This window comes from Patagioenas fasciata, chromosome 7, assembly GCF_037038585.1.
Source record: "Patagioenas fasciata isolate bPatFas1 chromosome 7, bPatFas1.hap1, whole genome shotgun sequence".
Lineage (NCBI taxonomy): Eukaryota > Metazoa > Chordata > Aves > Columbiformes > Columbidae > Patagioenas > Patagioenas fasciata.
This window is the reverse complement of record NC_092526.1, coordinates 26,289,318-26,311,767: the sequence shown is the minus strand read 5'-3', so window position 1 is coordinate 26,311,767 and position 22,450 is coordinate 26,289,318. Positions and strand designations below refer to the sequence as shown.

The 22,450-nt window shown below is 40.0% G+C and overlaps 1 protein-coding gene across 1 annotated transcript in view; it reads right to left on the bottom strand.

Moving 5' to 3' along the window:
- The window catches only part of PPP1R1C (protein phosphatase 1 regulatory inhibitor subunit 1C), a 49,130-nt gene that overhangs the window by 8,867 nt on the left and 17,813 nt on the right, over positions 1-22,450 (bottom strand). Inside the window, exons 3-4 of the mRNA XM_065841324.2 lie at positions 16,825-16,862; positions 14,643-14,703 (exon numbers count right to left, since the gene is read on the bottom strand). Coding sequence (XP_065697396.1) covers positions 14,643-14,703; positions 16,825-16,862 — 99 coding nt within the window. The remainder of the gene's footprint in view (positions 1-14,642; positions 14,704-16,824; positions 16,863-22,450) is intronic.

The window sequence follows — 22,450 nt, the reverse complement described above, 5'->3', positions numbered from 1 at the left end:
ATCACACCTCAGAAAGCAGCTGTCTGGATGCCAATTTTTTGCTGGGCAATATGTTTATTTGCTGGAATTGCTAAACCCCCACTTTTAACACCAGCACCATTTGCAGCCAGGTGGTTGTCTGTCCAACAGAAGATCAAAATCACAGGACTGGCAGAATTGTTCCCTTATGGCAAAGGATTACAGGTATTCCTTCAAATAGAGGACCACATTTCCAAACCTGAATTAGCTGCTCTATAATAACAGAAGCTCTGCTACTGCCAAGAAAATATGTATTATAACTCACTGGCCTTAAAAGTTTATGACTAGCATTTTCTAAGCATGGCTTCTTTAAATTAAAACACCTTACATTTCTCAGGCAACTTCTGTCATTCTTACAATTCGGCACATGCTGCTCTAGTGTAGCTTATCTTTCTAGTTTGAGACACTCTATAGGCTGACTAACTTAAACTATGAGGGAAAAAGCAGGAAATAGGTTTTGCAGCTAGAAAATCACCTGGGAAAACTGATGCTCAGGACAATGTGAAACTACACTCAATATTTCAACTGCAGCATGGAAGTCTGTTTAGGGGTAGGGACAAGACAAATGTTAGTTAGATAGTCTGCTGTGTACAGAATAAAACGTTATCATCCTACCTGCCGTAAGTAAGGGAAGGGAAAGGCTAAGGACAATTAGATAAACCTTAACTTTCATAAGAAGTCATGACTTCTGTATTCTAAAATATTTGCCATAATTCAATATAAATTATGGATCGAGCATAGAATTAGGTTGAAGGGTGTGCTTTATGCCAGAGATTCAATTATATAAAATGGTTCTTTCCTAGCCTTAAGATGAATAAGCATATACAAAAGTGATCCTCCTGTTGTTTCTAGGAGCAAGTGCTTTGTTCACAGGTCCTATTCATTTTGCTGAGGAAAAAAAAAAGGAGTTCTGCCACCAATATGTTAATATATTAAATGGTGATTTATATGTGAGAAAGGAAATTAATTGGGTCTCATACCAATTTAATTTCCTCTAATCTGTTCCTGCCAATAGTGGCAACCAAGAATTTTTTAAATTTTTTTAATTTTTTTTTTTTTAAATTTTTCTTTCACCAGTTCTTAATGGGAAATCTTCAACCTGCTTCCCTGGCCACTTCTCTTACTTCAAGCACAGTTATTCAAGCTTTTATAATTTCTAATAAGGGGGCATAAGTATTTCTACAATATTGACAGAATGGCAGACTTGAGGAGATATGAAACATGTAAGACCCCATCTAGATTGGATGTACCAGGTATTTGACAGCTGTGATTGGATTGAGATACGAGGGCCAGCAGTTAAATTTAGGCCTAATCACAGGTCATATGTGGACAGAATATGGACTCAGATTTCACCAAGGTTTTAATTATGGCCTCTTTAGCTAGAGTATGTAATTGGAAATGCTCATCCTTAGTTACACAAGGCCAGTGCCACCACAGTCTCACTAGTTTTTGCAATGCTGCCTGGCAAACATTTTTCCTCAATGCAGAAATAATTGTTAAACATCAGGGAGGTTTCATTTTGGTTTTAAGTGCAAAAATATGTGATTCTCCTCCTTATTATAATAATGATAAACTGTGTAAAAAGGCAACATGGTCAAAACCATCCTTGCTTTACCTCTGCTTCCTAGGTCTTTATTTCCACTTACTGCTGTGGCAACTTAAGAACCATCCCTGCAGGATGTCCCAGAGCAGCCTCGGTTTGTAGCTAAGCACAGATGCCCACCTATCTTTGGGTACTTTAATACTGAACACATTTGCCTGTGATTCCTTATATGCTCAGCAGATAGAGACTTCCAGGGCTTGATTCTTTTCTTGGCAGCCTAAAACAAGCCCAGGGTAACTCCATGCCTGACTTGGTTTAAGCAAAATGGATTCAGGCAGACCATTTATAAAAATGACACTGGCAAACTTAAATAGCTGAATATTCCCACTTGCTTGGAGTCTTACAATTTTTGTTTGCTTGTAATTAGTAAAAACCTGAAATTTCAGCATTTCCTTTGAAGGGAATAAAGAAGAAAAAACATTTCACTAAAACATTTAATATTAGCAGTACCAAAACATTTCCTTTTGCCTACTATGTTAAACATAAAAATCTAGACAAGCCATAGGAAAATGAATTAAATTTTTATACAAGTTCAAAACACAAAGGAAATAAAGATTTTTGTATTTAAAACCTTACTGAAAATGCTTTACGAAACATTTTCATCTGCACAACTTCAGAAGCCATTTCTGAGCAGCTGTATTTCAGTTTTCTTCAGTCATTCTTATCTAACTTCAACATTCATGGACAGCATTATCCAGCTGCTCTTTTTCCTGGACAACTGAACTGTGGCTCTACTTCTTAGTACTTTGGCTGACATGGGGATTTTTCTGAGGTCATGAAACCTAAACAGATGACAAAAAAACTTACTGCCACATCCTGAGGGGACAGAATCCTTGACAGAGGAGGACAGGCTGTAATACTGAGAAGCAGAAGCCTGAGTGCCTATTGGGGTGGATGAGTCCTGTGTGTAAGGACTGAGCAGTGTTTGCTGTTTCACAGCTGCTTCTGTTCCCCTTCAGGCCTGGCATGGGACCCTGAGCGCTCTGTTCAATTTATATTGTGGATCCATAGTTTCTATTTTTGTTCTTATTTTTGTGGCTATTATTTCTTACTGTGGTCTGGGGCAGATACAGCGTAATATTTGTTAATGGCAGGTTTAAATCTCTTGCTGAATACTCTGTGCAGCCTGAGATTCTCAGGGTGCAGATGAAAAGCTTTCCAGTGAGTTGTACTTTTCAAAATGAAGACAGGAGCAGAATCTTTGCTGGTCAGCCAAAAATCCAAGGCAGTGTTTCTCTGTTGTACTTCCATGTGGCTTTCATGTTTAATTAATCCAGTCTGTTTGGTTTCTGTCAGAAGTCTATGAGCTTCTCTGTTAATTTGCTGATGAATCCCCTACTGAGTTATAATTATAATCTTCATTGTGATCCTTCTTATGATGACAAAGGAGATAAGATTTTGGCATCGGCATAACCTGACATCAGTAATATTGTAAATGTTAGAATGATCCCTTATTTTCTTTTAAGTATTTCATAAACCTTCAAAATTACAAAAACATTGTGATGATTAAACAGGTGATTGATTGGCTAGTGTTTACATTAGATGATCCCCATCGCGGTTGCTTCATGGGTGGCATATGAATGGCAGGCAATTACCATTTTCTTCGTATTACTGGTACTCTAGCTTTAGTCCTTATATCCAAGCAGGAATGTGTCAGGAAGAATAAGCCTTTTTGGTTTTCACCACCTCATTTCCTGTGAGCTGCTGAGATCATCTCAAGCAGCTGAGATCCATTTCAGAAGAGTGAAGTGGAAGATGGCTTGAATCCTTCCTATCTGCCTCTGCGGCAGGATTTCACCCTAACCAAAGCCAAGGCTGCAATATAAGTGATGAATTGAGTCAGCTTCACCTCCTAGGAGCACTGGAGTATTTCGGGAAAGTAAGTCCCTTGGGGGACTTGCAGCCTGCCCTAATCCTAATTTTTGATTCTGAGATATTTTCACCTAAAACACAGCATCTCCCAGACAAATTGACATTTAAAGAGCTCTTTTACAGAAGTAGGGAATGTAATACCATAAAATGTCATCTGTCAGACTAAGAGGTGGAGTTCTCATATGGACAGCTGCAGGATGAAGTTTTTACTGTGCTTGCCATCGCCATGATATGGACGGTTTACGTTACATAAATGGTAAGTAAAACAGCTATTAAATCACACAATTGCTGAGGGTGGTTTGTACCTCCAGGGACTGACCTGCCAGCAGGTGCTGATGGCCTGCTAGCTGGGGCTTTACTGGAAAGTCCACCCCAATGCAAGCTAACGCCTTCAACCCTTAAAAGTTGGATGACAGTTTGTCATGTCCCACTACTGTAACCAGCAGTAAGGTGAGGAAGTGGGGAGCCCGACAGTCTGTAGCAGGGACCCATAGTCCCAACCAGTGCTGAACTCTGCCCACCACACTTGCTGGTCACAGGGAAGTGGGAAGGAGGGATTCTGCCCCCTGCCCTGGCATCTGGAAAACAAAGTGACCCCTTACCACACAACACCAAATCAGAGACATCTGGTGGAAAATGGTTCTCCAGAACTGTTCAACACAGCAACTTCAACAGGAGATAGTGATTTATACTGTTTCGCACAATAATATAGGTGGATTTCCCCACTCCTGAAAAAACCAACCAACCAACCAAACAAACAAAAAAAACCAAACAAAATTGCAAAAAAAAATTGTACATGACACTTATGCACAAACAGGCTGCTTCTGTGTTATGAAAATTCAGCAAACCCTAAGTACTAGCTTTTTGGAGGGAAGAAAAGATAAGGTGAAAACAGTGAAAGGTTTGTTTTGATATCCTTGGTAATGTTTTAAATTTGTTATGCTTTCATTTTAACTCACTAAGCTTACTGACAACTGAAAACCCACTGAATTCTTATATTTAAGTATTTTTTTGACTGCTGGCAAATTGAAACCCAATATTAAGAGATCAGTTATTCCACATAAAATATAGTCACCACAAACTATTCACATCACAGTAGATACAACTGATCTCACTTTGCAGTTGCCATGGGCAGCAAAACATCAGGGGCAAAATCTTTAGTGGCTCCTTATTGTGTGAGTGACTTGAGCTTGCAAGAAACCTACCTCTTCGCTTTGCCTAAGGCATCAAAATACCCCAGAGACAGCAGTCACTACAACCAGAATGTAATTACACCATAGAAGCACACTGTCTGGCACTCATATGAACAGTCAGAGCCTGAAAACAATTCTTCTGGCAGGCACATACAGTAATCTAGGAGAAAGAATATCAGTTTAATCAGCTTCATTATGCAAAATATAGACAAAATACAGAAAAGGTAAACTCTTCTTTAAAGGCTTAGATACATTCGTATCAGAGTTATAGATTTTGTAAAAATGAGTTTTAACACTATTCTTACTTTCAGTCTTACTAGGAGTGAGTTTTAAGAAAAGCCATGGTCTAACTTCTCCAAGGATTTGGGAAAAAACATCCGCATGCAGGTGAAATATAGTAATAACCTAATGGATTTTAGTTGGAAATTATAAATTGCAGCCCAACTGTAATATAATTCCATTCCTTCTCTTATAACCTTTTTTTGCTTGTTTCTGAAAATTTTCAACACGCTTATTTAGAAAAAAAAACATTTAGGAATGCACCAGAACTAGCGGTAAGGAGCTACACCTACATGTCACCAGGGGGAGCTTGCATGCCAAAAATCTCATTAGCATTTTTTTAATAACTGAGTGTAATGCCTCAAACTAGACACAATTCCAGCTAAACTGGGTGGATGTGTGGGGGTTTGCTATGCCTTATCAGCAGCCCTCCAAGTACAAGTGCACATTTCGTGTGTCGTGTCCCTGTTGCCCAGAGAGATGCCATTGCAGGGAGTAGCCCACAAAACCATGCTGTTTTCAGCGTTTACCAGCCACCTGTTTCCATGTACTTCTTGCTGTGTGTGCAACAAATGCAGTAGAAGTGCACCCCGAATTGAAAGCAAACATTTTATGTTTCTTTTTTTTTTTTTTTTTTTTTGTATCTGAGTGGCCATTAGATCCCACAATTCCTTTAAATGTACTCTTAAAATTAGTTACTCTGTTGATTGTTTGGAGCCTGCTGACAGTCTTCTCTGGCTATAACAGACCCATGAAATAACACTGGTTAACAGGTTGGGTGAGCACTGGAAAACCTGAAAAGTCCTCCCACTATTGCAAGAAAAATTAGCAGCTACAGCAGACGAGATCTGTTTAAACAACATCCTCTGGCCCATGCAGCCCACAGGAAAATTAATCCCTTTTCAGATCCATATGCTTGCTGCAGTATTTCCTGTGTTTTTCTGGTCACATTCACACACATAATTCATGCAAGTGTTCAGTTCTAGCTGCAGGCCTGAAAGGATGTGGTTGAAATCTTCAGGCTGCTCATGTTCTTGTCTCCATGCCAAAGCTCTGGTGGATGGTTTTGGGAACTCTGTGTTCCTGCTAAACTGGGCAAAGTCGCATCCCAAGGGGTCAAGGAAGGGAGAAATTATGGAGGGGAGGAGAAACACATCGCCTTCTTTAAAAAAAGTTTTGCTTTTCAATAAATTCAGACTAATAGGCACCCGCTTCAAAAGAAGAAAGAAGTCAAATCATAAAAAAATCAGGCAACATCCCTACCACAAGAAACCCAACACAGATGGTCTCTAAGAATCAGAAGGAAGTTTTCTCTATGCCTTATTTTAGTCTAACCACTGAAATAAGGCCAACATTTTTCAGAGAAAGAGATCTCACAAAGCTAACATAGTCCTTGGACATTTACTTGGGTCAGAGTGAAACCTGATGACAGAAAGTAAAATAACTTATGTCAGGCTACTGTCCCTGGAAGAGCAGCTTGTGGGCAGGAGCTGCTTTCGAGGAAATCGCTGTGTTTTCCAAGCCTCCCAGCCCTGATCCCAGGAGGAGTGGGGACGGTGGGAGCTGTGAGCCTGCACCTCCCTATACATTCTCGCAAGGGCCAGCACAGCTGATGGAGTCTCAGCTGGAAGGTCGTGGGATGATTTTGCTGTACCAGTCACTGCTCAGTTCACACTGTACAAATTCACTATGAACCTTGGGTTTGCCTGTAGCTTGTCGTGCCATCTTTTGACAGCTTTGCTTTTTGAAGGTAGAGATTTTTATAAGTGAACTCTGACTGCACGGAGAGGAGACATTAATAGACAGAGAAGAACTGTAGAAATACACAGTTAGATACAAATGCAGGGAAGGGTAAATTAAATGAGACATGAGACTGCATACTATGGAGGCTTTTTGGAAAAATGTGACTTAGAGAGGTACCTCTATAGTTATACATGCGTACCTGTCATTACACTGTACCTACCTCTATCCTGAGAAGACCCCAAATACAGACTGAGGGAGTTTCCCCCTGTCTCCCCACATGCCAGATCCCTGGGGGTCTGTAGGAGGAGAGTGCTGTCCCTGGCAGGGCTGGTGGGTGGCAAGGAGGGATGAGAAACTGACAAATACACTCACCCCTGCTGCACGCAGGATCCTGCAGCTCCTGTCCAGGAACCCAGGAGATGTCAAAGGCTGAATAGGAGCAGCAGTGGGAGTAGGCAGAGCCTGCTCCCATGTCATTTAGGCCTTTGTTTGGTCATCTTGCTTGGGATCAAATTCAGGATTTTAAATGCTTAAGAAGAAACAAAGGGGCAATTATTATTTATTAAAATAGGACTCACTGGAGTCAGTGTCTGCCATGTGGCTTGGTTGTTAACCTCCAGCATAGAACACACAGCTAAAGCCAGGAAATAAATTTTAATACCCTGCCAAATGACTGGCTTCATAATAACCTTACATCTTCTCCTACAAAAATATTATCTTTTCTTCAAAAGATGTTTCAATTCAGAGCATACCACTGCCAAAATCTTTGGAATTTCACTATAAATATGTCCTATGATATAAAGCAACCAGAGCAACACACGCTGCCCTTCCTGGGCTTTTTACTTTATATATTAAAATAAGCACTAAGTGTCCCACATTCTCTTTCTAGAATATTTTATGGTGTTATCTTTTAAAGGGTTGAGTTTTTAATGCCATCTGTTACTGCTTAGAAGCAATTAATAATACTATGATGTTTACACTGCTCTATATTTAGTACAACAATGCTTAATTACACTGTTTTCAAGTCATAAATGCTGTTTCACAGACATTTGTAAGATTACCCTTGTGTCATAAAAATAAAGTCATACTCTTAAAAAGAAGGCAGTTTAGTATTCATTGCATGAAGCTTAGAAAGAACTATCAGATATGTGGACCTCATGCTGAACCAAATGAGGTCAGTGGAAATACTCCCCTAAACTTTGGGCCATGTTGGATCAAGCCTTTAAACCACACGTGGTAATTTAGAGACCCCTATTAGTGCTCAGCACAGTCTTTTCTTTTTGACACGCCAGGTAATAGTGGCAGATGACAAGTTATAACACAAACATCCTATTTTGCTGTAGAGCAGATGTCAAGCTTAATCTTGACTGAACACCTCAGTGTCTCTAACGGCACTGTGGTATTTATTGCAGCCAAAGCCAGAGCCATCTTGAAGCAGAAGCCGCCAGCTGTGTGAAATGAAACGTATTCAAAGCTGCCAACAGTAAGAAATTAAATACAGGCTGCGGGGGTGTCTGCCAGCTTTCTGGGCAGTAGCAGAATAGTGGCAGCCAACCGAACTTGAGATGGCAGCAATCTAATGTATCCCATCCACCAACTCAGTGATTCAGTAATTAATTTAGCTTTTTTTTTTTTTTAAATTATATCTACTGTCATCATACTACTGTAGAAGTCTGAGGAAGAAGAGAGGAAGCTAGAGAGAATGAGGAAAAGAGACCCAGCACTGGAAAGTAACATCTTGAAAAACAACAGTAACACAGGCAGGAAATCTGACCATACGACATTCAGTAGTGTGATTGCATTGAGGTGAAATCTGACTCAGATGTAAGTAAGAACGGTGTATAAATGAAGGGAAGAACTAGTTTTGAAAGCAAGGCTGCACCTTTCTTTTGTGACCTGATTAGGCAAAAGGTAAAAATGTAATGATACAAGACTGCAGCATGAATTTTCTTCAGGACGTCCTGGCAGCTGTGGGACTTCCAGTCCTGAAACTAAATGCACTGATGGTGCTTTGTCACATCACAGCACATGAACAAACAAGAGCAGCACACATGAATAATGAGGCAGAGCTTTGTCTTCTGTTATCCAAGAAACAACATATTGAGACAGATCTTCTACCTAAAAGTAATGGATTGAAGAATGGGTGTCACCAGGCTAAAGCAAAGCTGCTGCTCTAGGAACACCACAGCTCTGCTGAGGGATTAGAGGAGAACTTGGCCCTGACCTCAGGGATTGCTTCATTTACTGGATGGTGCCTGCTTTTGTGGAACAGTCCTAGCCATCCCCCCAGGATTAATCACAGCCCTCTGGCCCCCTGGAAAAACAAGGAGATCCAAAATGCACATTCAGGACTGAGAGGACAGTTAAAAACCATCTCCTTTTGTTCTGGTCTTGTGGCTTATGTACAACACAATCATGTTAAAAAAGTAGTAGGTGTTTTGTCATCACTGGAGAGACTGGGAAAATGTAATACCCTGAGCAAAAGTGACTTAACCACATCAGAAAAGTCTGACTCAGTCTGTCACAGCAGCTTAGTCTGTGAATTTTGACAAACCTGGGCTAGATGATCAGAAAAGCATGTAAGGTGTGTTATATTATGGCTAATATTAATTACCTAAAAATTAAATTTAAGCCAGTGTAGGATCAGAAAGAGTATTTTTCTTTCTAGTGTAATATGATGTTTCTTGTTCTTACAGTGATGTGTTTAGTTAATGATAGAAGCTTTTCACAGTGTTTGCTACATAGGTGGGCAGCCTGTAAAATGATACCAAGATTCTGTAGTCACTGCTTAACACTTACAAACTTAATTCCTCTGCCACTTGAAGTAAATTTACTCTGAGATTTTTGTTCCGTGATGATTCTCGTGGGCTCCAAACTCAGTGCCTACCACACTAACAATAATCCTTTATGTCTCTAGACTCTATTCATGTTCCTTGTTAACCTTCAGTCACAAAGTAATGAGATGCACGAGACATCATCAAGCTGGCCTAAGGGGTTACAAATTTGGATTATGGCCACATACTGTACTAATTGCTTCTAATAAAATACATATTTCAGGAGGGACATCATGATTTTAATCATTTATTCTGCATGTTGTTTCCTTTGGAGAGAAGAACAAGCAGGCACTAAACACACTGAGCATCAGAAATTCATGGCAGAAACTAGAAAGAGCTCATTTAATATCAACCATCATTGTAAACACCAGAATTATGCATGTATCAAATCCCTGGGTCTGAACACTTTGGGAACAGCCAGAGAGTCTTGGTTTTTTTAATGAGTCAAACCCAAATGATGTCTTTGAACATTCCTTAGATTCATAACAACTCAGATTTAATCCCATTTCAAGTGTTGTAGCTGGGGTCTAGCTCAAGAAAAAGTCTTTGTTTCTATGCAAAGAAAAATACATTAAGAGGGGAATTTAAAGAACGTATTTCCCAAAAGCTGAGAGGGAAAACAGTCAAATGTAACTTTCACCTCTGTGGGGAAAGACTTTAATTATGATTTGGTGGCAGCTAATTGCAAAGGTGGTCCAGTGTACACAGAAAGCTGCAAGAACTTCCCAGCCCACTGAAATTAGTAGGAACTTGATGCTGATCTAAATAGCCTCCTACAGGGTGAGGGAGGATGAGTGGAGGTTTCTTATTTCCCTGACCTCTAGCACACCCACAGCAGTGGCTTCAATGAGTTCCTCAAACCACTCAGGAATGCACTTCCTTCATGAGGGAGACCTTGATGGTGTTTAAATAGCTGTAAGTATTAACAGCAATAGCCGGTAGAGAGTGTGGAGACTTGGGAGCTCTAGGGAGCGATGCAGATTTGGTTCTGTTTGTCTTTGCAAACCTTCTTTCTCATCACTTCAGTCTGCATTTCCTTTCAAGGATGAGCTGATGTACCAAGCAGAACGTGAGTATCTAGGTAAAAGGAAACCTGCATTGGTACAAAGCGTGCCTTGGGATGGAAAGTTGCAGTTGTAACTCTGAGACTCAGATGTGTTCTTTTGATTTTCTACTGGTAATGAGACACCAAGGAACCACCATTACCTGAGATAAACTGCTTCTGCCCTGGCAGTCTAAGCTGCATTCCACTTGGTCTCTCTCTACCTGGCAGTGTTATCGTGTTGTTTTAGATTTCTCTGGTGTGTGTGAGGGGAAAAGGGTAAGAATCCAGCAATCCTAACCCACCGATCAGAATAATGAAGATATCTCTAAGGATGCTCTTTGTGGATGGAGGGGTGGATGGACAGATGGATGGATGAACAGATGGATGGATGAATGGATATCTGTGCTAAAACATTTGAACTTCAACTCTGTACAGAGGAAAAAAGACCAAAAGATTTTTCTTGATTTTGTCAGACAAAACGAGAAGCAGATTAGTAAATAGGAGAAACAGGCCTTATGCAGTGAGAACTGACTGAAAAAGATTGCCTTAGGTAAACTGGTGACTCTTCAGATTGAGAAAACTTCCTCTGTTTTTATGGTGTTTTCCACAGGGAGGTTAAAGCCAACCTCTGCACATGAAGAAGAACTTAAATTGAAAGAAATTCATGGAGATTCAAGCTTAGCCTGTTAGTGCGTTGGAAATTATAGAAGGATGAGAGAATTTGAAGTACAGACATAAAAGTGCAAGAAAAAGGGAAGAAAAAAGTGACAAAAACAAGGGGAACAGAGGTCACTAATCGTCAGTTAAAAGTGACAGTATACCTAGAAAACAATGTGACAAGAAGTAAATCACAACAAACTGAAAGTATAATGGATTAATTTAGTGCAGTTTTCAGATACCGACTTGTGCCGAATTTGCATGCTACATGAGAGCGTGGAATTAGCAAACACTAGTGTAGCAGGGTTAGGAAAAGAAATATTTTTGAAAGCAAAATAGAAAACCTCATTGACATCCATTAGGTTTGGTAACATAATGCTAACAAGAACACTGCACTGAGCTGTTATCTGGTTTGCTGTCTGATTTGCTCTCTAGATCACCATTTAAATCAATAGCTCTCACATTGATTTTTCCAGCACACTGTATTCCAGTAAAAAGAACAATGCTCTGAGATGAGTCAGCTATTTGGTCTGTCCATAGGGACCCTGGTGCATTTTTGTTTAGGAAAACAAATGCAGGAGCCAAAGTACACACAGCTATATAGTAATAAGAACCTGCCTGATGCACCATAACATGACACTGGCTCTGTAGACACATGGATTTGCTATGGCTTGCTGCAGCAACTACAGACCTGCCTTGAGATAGAGCAAATTGTTGTAAGGATGGAACCAAAATATTTGGGGGTAATGGAAGACAAGCAATAATACCATCGTTCAGTTTCAGCGACTGTGATGGCAGAGCAGGAAAATATGCCCACATTTAGCTAAGAAGCTGATCTCCATATATTTACCACGTAGAATATCAGTAATATTGCATTTTAATTTATTTCAGTTATTTTCATGTGTTTGCGTATTCTATGTAACGTGTACTATAGTTCTGGTACTGTAACAGGTCATAATGATTTTTTTGTGTTCCTTCCACTCATTTTAACCATGTTAACATTTCCTATTTTGTTTCTAAACACAACATGCAGGTTCATTTACTCTTGCTTAGCCATGAATTCATGAAACCAGCAACTGTTCTCTCACACAGCTTTGTAATTGTTTCAAGGAACTTACAACAAGTACAACAAAAACTTTTTCAGTTTACAGAAGAAATAATAATCTGAAGAGCTACTTGGAGGCTGGGAACTGGGCTGAAGCCTGACTCCCCCCATGGTTTCTCTGAGCACCTCTGCTGTGGAACGGAGCAAAGGTGTTGCTGTGACCCCGTCCCTTCCACAGCTCTGCACACATGGGTCCTGCCTCAGCTCCAGGCTCTGCCTGTGAGCTTGGCTTATTTCTAGGAACTTGGGATTAACAGCAGCTAAAAACTACTAAAATGCCAGAGAAATTAACGAAAGAAAATATTTGTCCCTCTTTTCTATTATGAGTTCTGTTTTATGGAGATTTCTTATCTCCATCTTTGAATGTAAGGTACAGGACTACAATCTATCCCAACTTCCATAGAGGTTCAGTATCCAGAATCTCATCCTTTCCTGTATATTGAATACCATATCATGAGTATACTAAGGGAGAAACAGCCCACAGGAAATGAACATATGCAAAACTGTGGGAACAGTCTGTAATTATGAAGCTTGTTATTCTGAAAGTATTGCTGAATATTGCTATCTTCAACTGCTATAAAAGCAGAATTATTTAAGTCATTACAAAACCTCTATATTTCTCTGTAACTCTTTCATTGCATTGTGTATTTCGCATTGCTATATGTTTGCCTCCTAATCTCTTAGTCTAAACAAAATGACATTCCTGTTTTCATAACAATGAAGAGGAAGGAATAATGAATTTCCTACTCCAAGTCATTTATAAATAAAAAGGATAGTATTTACGGCAGTTACATTACGGTAAATCTGGCACGATCCAGCCTGTTTATAGGAAGGGTTATCACCTTCAGATGTGCACTGGTGTATCCAGGGAATACTGTGTAGTTTAGGGTGTTAAGGTATCAGGGAGAAGCATTCTGTGCTTTGCTTTGTTCTGTTCACAAGATATTTCAGGTTAGTTGTGATCTATCTTGAATTACATACTTTCCTACTGTTCCCTGGGAACTAAGTTGATGCGGGAGGAAATGGTGCCAGGTGCTTCCCCAGGTCTCAGCAGGTTATTAAAGGTAACACCAAGTAGGTTGCAGTCCTTGAGAGAAGATATAAGGACCTGTTTTAGAGAGCATTTCATTTGCACAGTATTTAGTTATGGTTTTTGCAGCAAAATAATATAGCAGTGAGAGCAATAGGTATTATTGCTACTCATTCAAAGCCTCTTGCTTCCACAAATTATTATAATTGACTGTAATAATCTTACTTCTAAAAGGCAGTACACAAACTTCAGCCCATTCTGACAAACAGTCTCATATGTCTTTAATTGTTGTCAAGACCAGTACTAGAGAACTTAAGCTACAGAATAAGATACATGGAACTGGCTGATACAGTAAATTACCTAATGACAGCAGCAGTATTTCACACGACAAATCAGATATCCTACCTTTTTTTTTTTTTTTTTGCCAGGTAATAACTTCTGTTAATCAGAGGGAATGGAAATTGAGGCTATTCATTATCTATCAAGAGATACCTGGCAGAATAACCTTTGGTCTGTAGTCTGAAAATAATCCTGCACTGACAAGGTGCTGGTGAATCACTAGAGATTTTGCTTCACTACAAGCATGGTCAAGTCAAACCCTGTTCAGAGTCATCTGAGAAACAGGTCCTTAAATGGAGCTTTTCTGATCCCAGTTCATATTCCTGCTGCTTTTACATTCATTCCTGCAAAGCATGTAGGCTCTTTAAACATTTACTGAGATTTCTCATTTCCCCTTGTCTTCACAAAAAAACTTGACCCTTCCTATGATCAGATACTCAGCCCACAACTTTGGCTTTTCTTTTCACAGCTGCCTGGAAAGGGAGGCAGAACATACCTGAGTAGTTTAAATACCAAACAGAGAGCTGTATAGCTGTATGGGCCCAGCACTGCAAAAATGCACGTATTCAAGAAGTTCTCTTCAAAGTTTGGGACAGAATCCCGTGTTACATCAAACTGATACAACTATCAAGACTTTGCAAAAAAAAAAAAAGAAAATAAAGAAAAAAGAAAAAAAGTTTAAAAGAAGAAGAAATTGCTACTTCTGCAAGATTATTCTGTGGTGAGGTGAATATCCAAATGGTTGGTCTCAGCAGATAGTCAATGCCAGACAGTCGTTTTAGAGTGTGAAGACAGGGATGAGGAAGCAGGAACCTTTCCCAGCTGCGCTGCCAGGGGCAGAGCCATTGCTGACACCACAGGGTCTCCTCTGCAACACAGAGGAACAAGTCACGGGGCCGGGACAGGGCCAGGACCTGCACGTACCTTTGAGGGCCGGCGGGGTGAAGACACTCTGCTTCCTCTGCTTGGGAGAGGCACTCTGGGACTGGGCAGAACAGAGACAGGCGGTCAGACATGGGCACCCACCCACACTTCTGTTCACAACAGCTCCCGGCATTGCCTCGCAGCTGCTTTCAGAGGGTGCACACACCAATCTGAGGAGTTTCTAATAAAACTGTATTGTATAAACCTGATGCCAGCTCCCGGGCTTTCACAAACACAGGGGTAACTAAGATTAGATAGACAACATATATGTTTGATGGGCAGTCTTTATGGCTCACAGGCACAACAGACCCAATGCTACAAAAAATTATCCTTCACTCTAAAGAAATATTGTTAAGCACAAAATTAAGACAGCCTGTGGTTTTAAGAGTCTATGCAAATGATTCTCATAAGGCAAATAGATGTTTGCATATATCAAAATAGTTGTAAATAGTTGCAAGATTTGCATTAACCAATATTCCAATTAAAGACAGTGTAATAAATGGTCGTAGGTATAGGTAAGGTAGTATTGAACTTCTTAATTTTTTTAAATGGAAGATCCCTCTCCCTGCACTTTTTCTATTTCTTCTAAAATAATAATTTCAGCAACCAATCACTCAGCTTTTAACTAGGCCTGATTTAAGTGATATATTTAGACAAAGTTAAACTTTTTATGGCCCCAAAATCACACCTATGCACAAAAGATGAATTATTCCAAAATAATTGTAGTAAAATTACACGTAGAGTAAAAGTGGTATAATTGCACCAACATACAGCTAGCAAAAACTAACTGGAATATATTCCACTGCTAAAGCAGAGCAACTTTTGCAAAATGAAAGTAATTAAATTGATAATTATACCAACATGACATATGTCCATATACAAAGGATCTCTACAGCTATCTGAAAGCAGGTTGTAGCATGGAGGGTGTTGGTCTCTTCTCCCGAGTAGCAAGTGATAAGACCAGAGAAAATGGCCTCAAGTTGCACCAGGGAAGGTTCAGATTGCATATTAGGAAAAATTCATTCACAGAAAGGGTTGTGAAGCATTGGCACAGGCTGCCCAGGGAAGTGGTTGAGTCACCACCCCTGAAGGTGTTTAAAAGATGTGTAGATGAGGCTCTTAGGGACATGGTTTAGTGACAGAATTAGGTCATGGTTGGACTCGGTGATCTTGAGGGTCTCTTCCAACCCAAAGGATGCTTTGATTCTGTGATTCACACATCTATGAGATCACACATATAGATAGCTTTTGAAGACATAAATATCATATCACATTCCTAAGGATTCCTAATCAATTTGTTGCAGTTGGTCATAAGGATGTTGCCTTTTCCCAAATATTTGCTAAAAATGTCTTTTCCCCTGAGTACTTTGACTGGTATATAGTCTGTGAATTTTAATCAGATCTATTTCTTCAAGGAGCATTTGAGACAGCTCTTGAGAAAACTACTTTCACACAATTACAGCCAATCCTATTATCTTACCTTATCACAATGGATGGAATGATAACATTTATAAATAAAATATTGTCTTCTTTTGAAAGAGAAAGCTATTTATAAACACTGTGGGATAGGTTGTTGATCCTCCCCCCAGTAAATCTTTATAAGTCTGTATTTGAGTCCAAATTTGAACCAATCAATACCTCCTACTGCTATTTAAAGCACTGCCTGCTTCTCTGAACAATGGGTGAAGGAGAAAGAGATCAGGGAATTGCAGGAGCTGTGCAAGGAAAGGTTAGAAAATTAGATTGGAGGAATCGACTTTTAACTGTTGTATGAAGAACGCTGATGTGCTGCCTGCTGTAGGCTTGGCAAATGTTGAGAGGAGAAGAGAGAAGCCCGTAATGCTTTTGTAGGTCAGCAGTGACCTGCAGACTCAAAGCCATGCTGGATGAGGTGACCTGGCAGGGTCACCTTGGACCAGGTTTACTATGATTTATGAGAGCACAGCAACAAGGCAGTGGGGAAACTTGCCTTTCCCAGTTCCTGGCCACAGAGCTGAGATACAACACAGCTTTATAGAGCCCTGGTTTGGAAGCAGTGGTTCTTAAAAAGCTGTGTTACTGAAGATGGCATGACAATGTAAATAAAATAATTTACCAGGATGAATCAGTGAGTTTCAAAGGGGTTTTAGCAATAGACCTATTATAACAATAAATATGTTTGGAAAAAAAAATCATCACTTACCTCTGCCTGTGAGATATTTGTTCTCTTCTCGTCTTTTTCTAGAAGAGGAAAAGATATGGAAGGAAGAAAGTTAGTACAAAAGTGTTTCTCAGCCCTAACCCTTGCATCTCTGCCCTGAACCCTACAGCATTATTGTAAGAAATTACTCTTCTGGTTTACAGCTTTTCTTTCTCTTTTGTGTGTCTGAGAAAACCAGAGGCCCAGACTAGCATTTAGACACAAGCACTATGTCTAAAGCACTTCTGTGTTTTGTCAGTGAACTAACAGCAGGTGAGGCGGTGCCTTCAGCAGCAGGTCCTTTGGCCAGGCTGGCAGCAAGGCTCACCAGTGGCCATTGGGACAGGTGGCTGTGTGACCTGGGACTGGATTTTCCTCTGTGATCAGAAAAGGTTTGGTTGCCAAATAGCATGCAGCAAAATCATGAAGGGCTCTACAGAACTCAAAAAATAACAAGAACCTCACCTCAGTTAAATTATTAATATACTAATACTGGTACTGAAGAGCACCTAACAGTAATATGTAAAATTAGCAAACCAAAGCTTAACAAAGACTAATCTTTCATTTTTAAAGTTTCGTTACATTACTGGACTGGTTTTGTTTTGTTTTGTTTTATTTTCCCTGAACTGCTTACTTTTGTTGCCTTAATTTGCTTTGGGTTACAGGCATAGCAGTAATGGTCATGAGATTGCCAGAGATTTCTAATGAAAGTAAGTGTCTCTGAAAGCCTGTCTGAACAACTAAGTATAATTGTGTGGAACAGAGAAGGGTCAAGGATCTTCCTAACCATTTCGCTTAACCAATTTTTGCATGAGATCGAAATATTTTTCTACTATTCTCTTTATGTGGTTAATTGCCAGAAAGCACCTGTCTTCTGATGACGATTCCCCACATATTAGATGAAGATCACGTAGGATTTTTGATGTACAGTAGTTTGGAGCTCTAAACTAAAATGCCATTAAAAACAGAGACATCAATCTCTCACTGTACCTACACCCCTTCTAAAATTTTCCACTTGCATGTATCACTGTGCAATTTCCACTGAGGTGTGGCAGATCTGTAAATGTAAGTCTGAGGGAAGAATTAGGTTTGGGCAATATCTCTTTATCTAACTTATCCTCTAGATACTGGCTGCTTGTGGTGTGCTGTGTGTGAGGGGACAAGCCAGTCCAGACAGACAGATTGCATTTTCTATTGTGTTCTTTACTATTGTATCTGTTCATCTTGCAAATATTCTTTGGCTTACTGGGTTTTTTCAATGTATATATTTCCCATTACCTTTCTATGAAAGACTTATAGTCAAGTTTAAACAGCGTAGTTGAAAACAGTGCTGATTACTGAACCATGGTCCCACAGATACTGAATTAGACAGGACAATTAGGAGGCCAGTTCCTGCCATTGACATTTGTATGAACTTTGTTAAGGTGACTAACCTCTTCCTTGACTTCCTCACCTGTAAATCAGTAATAGAAGTTTCTATTTAAGTATAGCAGTGTCTATTTGCCTTTGTGAAGCACTTTGGAGAATGAAAACTTAGGCTGGTTAAAAGGGTGATTATTTATGTGCTTGCAATCTTTCTTATTAGTTGTATATCAAACAGACACAGCCTTCAATAATTCAACATTGTGGTGTGCAGGGGGTGGGGGTGGAGAGGAAGGTGGTGTTGTTTTGTTTTGCTTTGTTTTGTTTTGTTTTAGCTTAGGACCCTGGATTTAGTTTTGAGGTTGGAATTTGAATAAATCAGGAACTTTCAGCATAAAACAATGAAAAGTAAGCTATCTGCCATTCCTTCCTGAAACTTTAACTTGCCTAGACTAAAAATATGTTTTGTAAACCCAGGCTGAGGCTTGCATCAGGAACAAAAACTGCAACCAGCAGCTTTGTTGGGTTTCAGCTCTTGTTCCTAAGGATGTGCACAACTCTAACCCTTTGGTCTTGCACATTCAGTGATCTTAGTGGGGCGACATTAAACCTACCAGAACTGGAAAGTTTCCAGCCTTTCCTTTCACCTAGCAGCCCTTACATGACAGGCAACTTCGGGAACAAGAACTGGTCCTGTATGGAGTTAGAGAAATCATCCATATCCACAGGGCAAATCGTAACAATGAATAGCATCAGACAATGCAGAAACTTAAGAATGACTTACAAAATCCCACAAACAGTTTTTCTGATCCAGTAAACAAAGATCAGAAATTAACCTAAAGGATTAAAATAAACTTGAGGCAGCAGATGTGAAGTGTTTCAAGTGAATTGCGAGACAAAGGGAAAGTTAGATCTGGTTGGAGTTGCAGTTTGGTCAATGGAACATTTTGGAATGCATTTATTTTTGAGGACAGAAAGACCATTGCATGCCTGTTTTTGACAGGCATTTTGATGGATACGACTCAACAAAGAGTTGACAAGGAATGGGAAGAAGGGAAGTTGAGATCCCTGAGTGCCATAGGCTGAGGCAGAGAGTAGAAAATAAACACAAACTCTTTCTGTACAGGAGAGGAAAAGATAAAAGGCAGTGGCGACATGGAAGGAAGACAGATGTACTTGTGTGTAGCTGAGGTAGTAATGAGAGACATGGACAGTGGACTTGTAGCAGAAGTAAAAGGGAGATTCAGTGGCGACAGAGCAGAACTGGAGCGCAGTGTGGGCTGGAGCTCATTCAAGAGCTCTCTGCCTGGGGAAATACTTCGAGACATCTTGGTCTAACTGAAGGATTAAATTAATAATTGTGTGAAGGTTCTTCCCTGGACAAACGGTGTTTTTCCAGTGTAACATACAATGCTTTGAAAGCAGTCTAAAATTAATGAAAGCATGTTCTTATAACAATCTTACTAAGAAACTGTCCTCGTGAGAGTCAATGCATGTGGGAATTGATGTTCTCACTACAACAGGTCAGCTCTGGCATCAAAAGATTCCAAATAGAGAATCTCTGTGACAACAGAATTTACAATGAGGATGGAAGGTACAAGGTAAAAAAGAACCTAATTAATTAGGTACTGCAAATCAGACATATCCACTTACAGAAATCAACCAGCCATGTATTTATGACCCTTAAATCCTTCTTAAATCCATTGACAATTATAAGCTGAATTTATTTACTGAACTCTTTGAGCATAAATTCCTCTTGAGAGGGGTCAGGAAATAACCAGAAACTAGATCTCAAATATCAGACTGGGATATCACATGATTTACAGGAGAGAATGAAATCCCTGGTTTCTCAGCATCCTTTAGTTCCCACTGACAACCGTGCAGTCAGGATTCTGCTCACACACACACACACACACAAAAAAAAAGTTATACAGAATGAGAAATTTCCTTATCATGTTTATAATTAGGCAATTATTTCACAGAGAATGTGAATTCAAGTGATCAGCTATTCCTCTCTTATATGAAACAAAACCCAAGTTCTCAGTACCTAACTTCTCCCTACAGATTTGCTCTCTTTTTGGGGACAGGAGGGAAGAGTTTTTAACAATGCTCCATTTTCCTCCCTCACAGACCATAATATTGCTCACAGAAAAAAATGCAGCTGTATTATATTCAAAATCTCAACATTTGCCTTTTTTCCAGTGTAACTTATTCTTGGCTGCTCTAATTAACTGGCAGGAATCTAATTACTCAAGGAATTTCTTGACAGTTTTTGCATTTTTTGTTTTGAAGTGATAGAATAGAAATCATTTGAGGTGTTGAGAACAGATTTGTACATTCTGAAGTTATGAAAGGTCAAGGTACGTAAAAATAACATTGGAAATTTGTTTAGAGGTTTTCACACCCATGATGAAGAAAAAGCAGTGGAGAACTTTCCACTGTGCTGGATGAATAATGTCTGAGGCCAGTGTGATCCTTACCTTGTGTAGACTGCAGTAGCACCTAGCAAAATAAACAGGGTTTCAGGCTTTAGTCAGCATCCTCAGGAGGAGAAATGGTCTGTGTTCATCAATGAAAGGTTCAGTCTGAAGGATATTTCCATCCATCCAGATATGTACACAGACTTTCTGAAATGAAGACTTATTTATTTAAGGAGAGACACTACTAAAAGTCCATCTACCTGCACAGAGCCCATTTCAGCATTAGAGCTCTAAGCTCTAGTCTTTACCCAGGGCAAAATCTCACCAACCTGCAGGATTTGGCCTGGCTCTATTGCTGAAATATGGAGGAAGAAACACCACAGGATTTGTCTCCCACACAGTCTTGTTAGGATAACTCCTTTGAGCATTTATTAGCACAGCCACCCAGCCAAGCTGACTCAGTAAGCCGAACTACCCCAAAGGTGTCATTATATCAGGTCAGAAAAGAACCGAGTGGAAGGAGGAGGCCGTTTGTAGCCTGGATGAAAACCATTTGACATTGCTGATCCCTTTTCCTGTGAATCTCCATGGTTGTGCAAATGGCATGACCACACTGGGGGAAGCCTTATGGTTGTTTTAGAGTAAGATCAAAATTCATCTGCCTCTCTTCTCCCTCTGGATAATGTTAATGCACTTGGAGCTGCTATGCAGGGCAAGAGGTGACCTATTTTAAAAGTCTTGGCCTCTGATATCACCCATGGGCTCTGCAGTGGAGTCATCCGGCAAAGGCTTATCTCATCCAACTAAGTACCGTGCTTTCTTGCCCCTTGGCAAGAGCAAATAAAAGCCTTTTCTGTAGGGTTTCAGTCAGGCACAGGAGCAACAGAACAGGCCAGAGAGGCTCGCTTTTACACAAAAGAAACTCCGTAAGTGGCTGGTGTAATTGTTGGAGAAAGCTTCATGTAGGGAGTCTGGAATTTTCCTTGGGGAAACGAAGATGAGAAGTTTCAGATAAAAATCACAGGGGGCTGGATAGGGCTTTGGATTTGGTTCGTTCTTGTCATAGTGTCTAAATTTTCCCTTAAAAAATAATACGCACAATACACTCTAATTGCTCAGATAGTGGAAATAACCCATGAGCCACATGCCTATAATGGGTTTTAGTTAAAGAATGATTTAAACAAGAATGGTTTGAATCTGAAGAAATGAGCCTGAAGACAGACTTTAAGGACACAATGTCACCATTAACGTGGAGCCTCCTTATAGTCCTGCCCCCACCCCTGTATAAACAGTGCCACCGAATAGAGCAAAGCAGATGAAGAGAAGCATGGATCCAGCCTTTCACATGCAAACTTTCATGCTGGACACCCCAAGCTAGAGACAGAAAACAGATCATGCTACTGCTATGAAATAGTTCAACCTCTTTCACTTTGTTTTGTTAATTTTGATGAAATGTCTCCATGAGCAAAGATTTCTCTCTCAAAAATGCGAAAGAAATGAACCCATTTCTGACTTCTGATCAATATAATCAATGCTGATATACAGCTGGAAAACCAACATCCTTTTCCTGGCTCTGGCTCCACTTAGCCATTTCTTGTGGTGAAGAGGAGGGTGGTCTCTCCTCCTGTGGGAGGATCAGGGGATGCTCGTGTGCTTGGGCTGTGGGCGGTAAAGCTCTGCTCCCTGCCCTGCTGTGTGCTAGCTGTGCAACAAGGCAAATCACCTGTTTCAAAACCCTGCATTTAAATGTATGACCTACACAATTTTAGGAACTAAGAAACAGGTAATTTCCCAAATAATTCTTCATTCTCTTGTCACTTAGTGGGACATAAACCTGAAATTTTCTG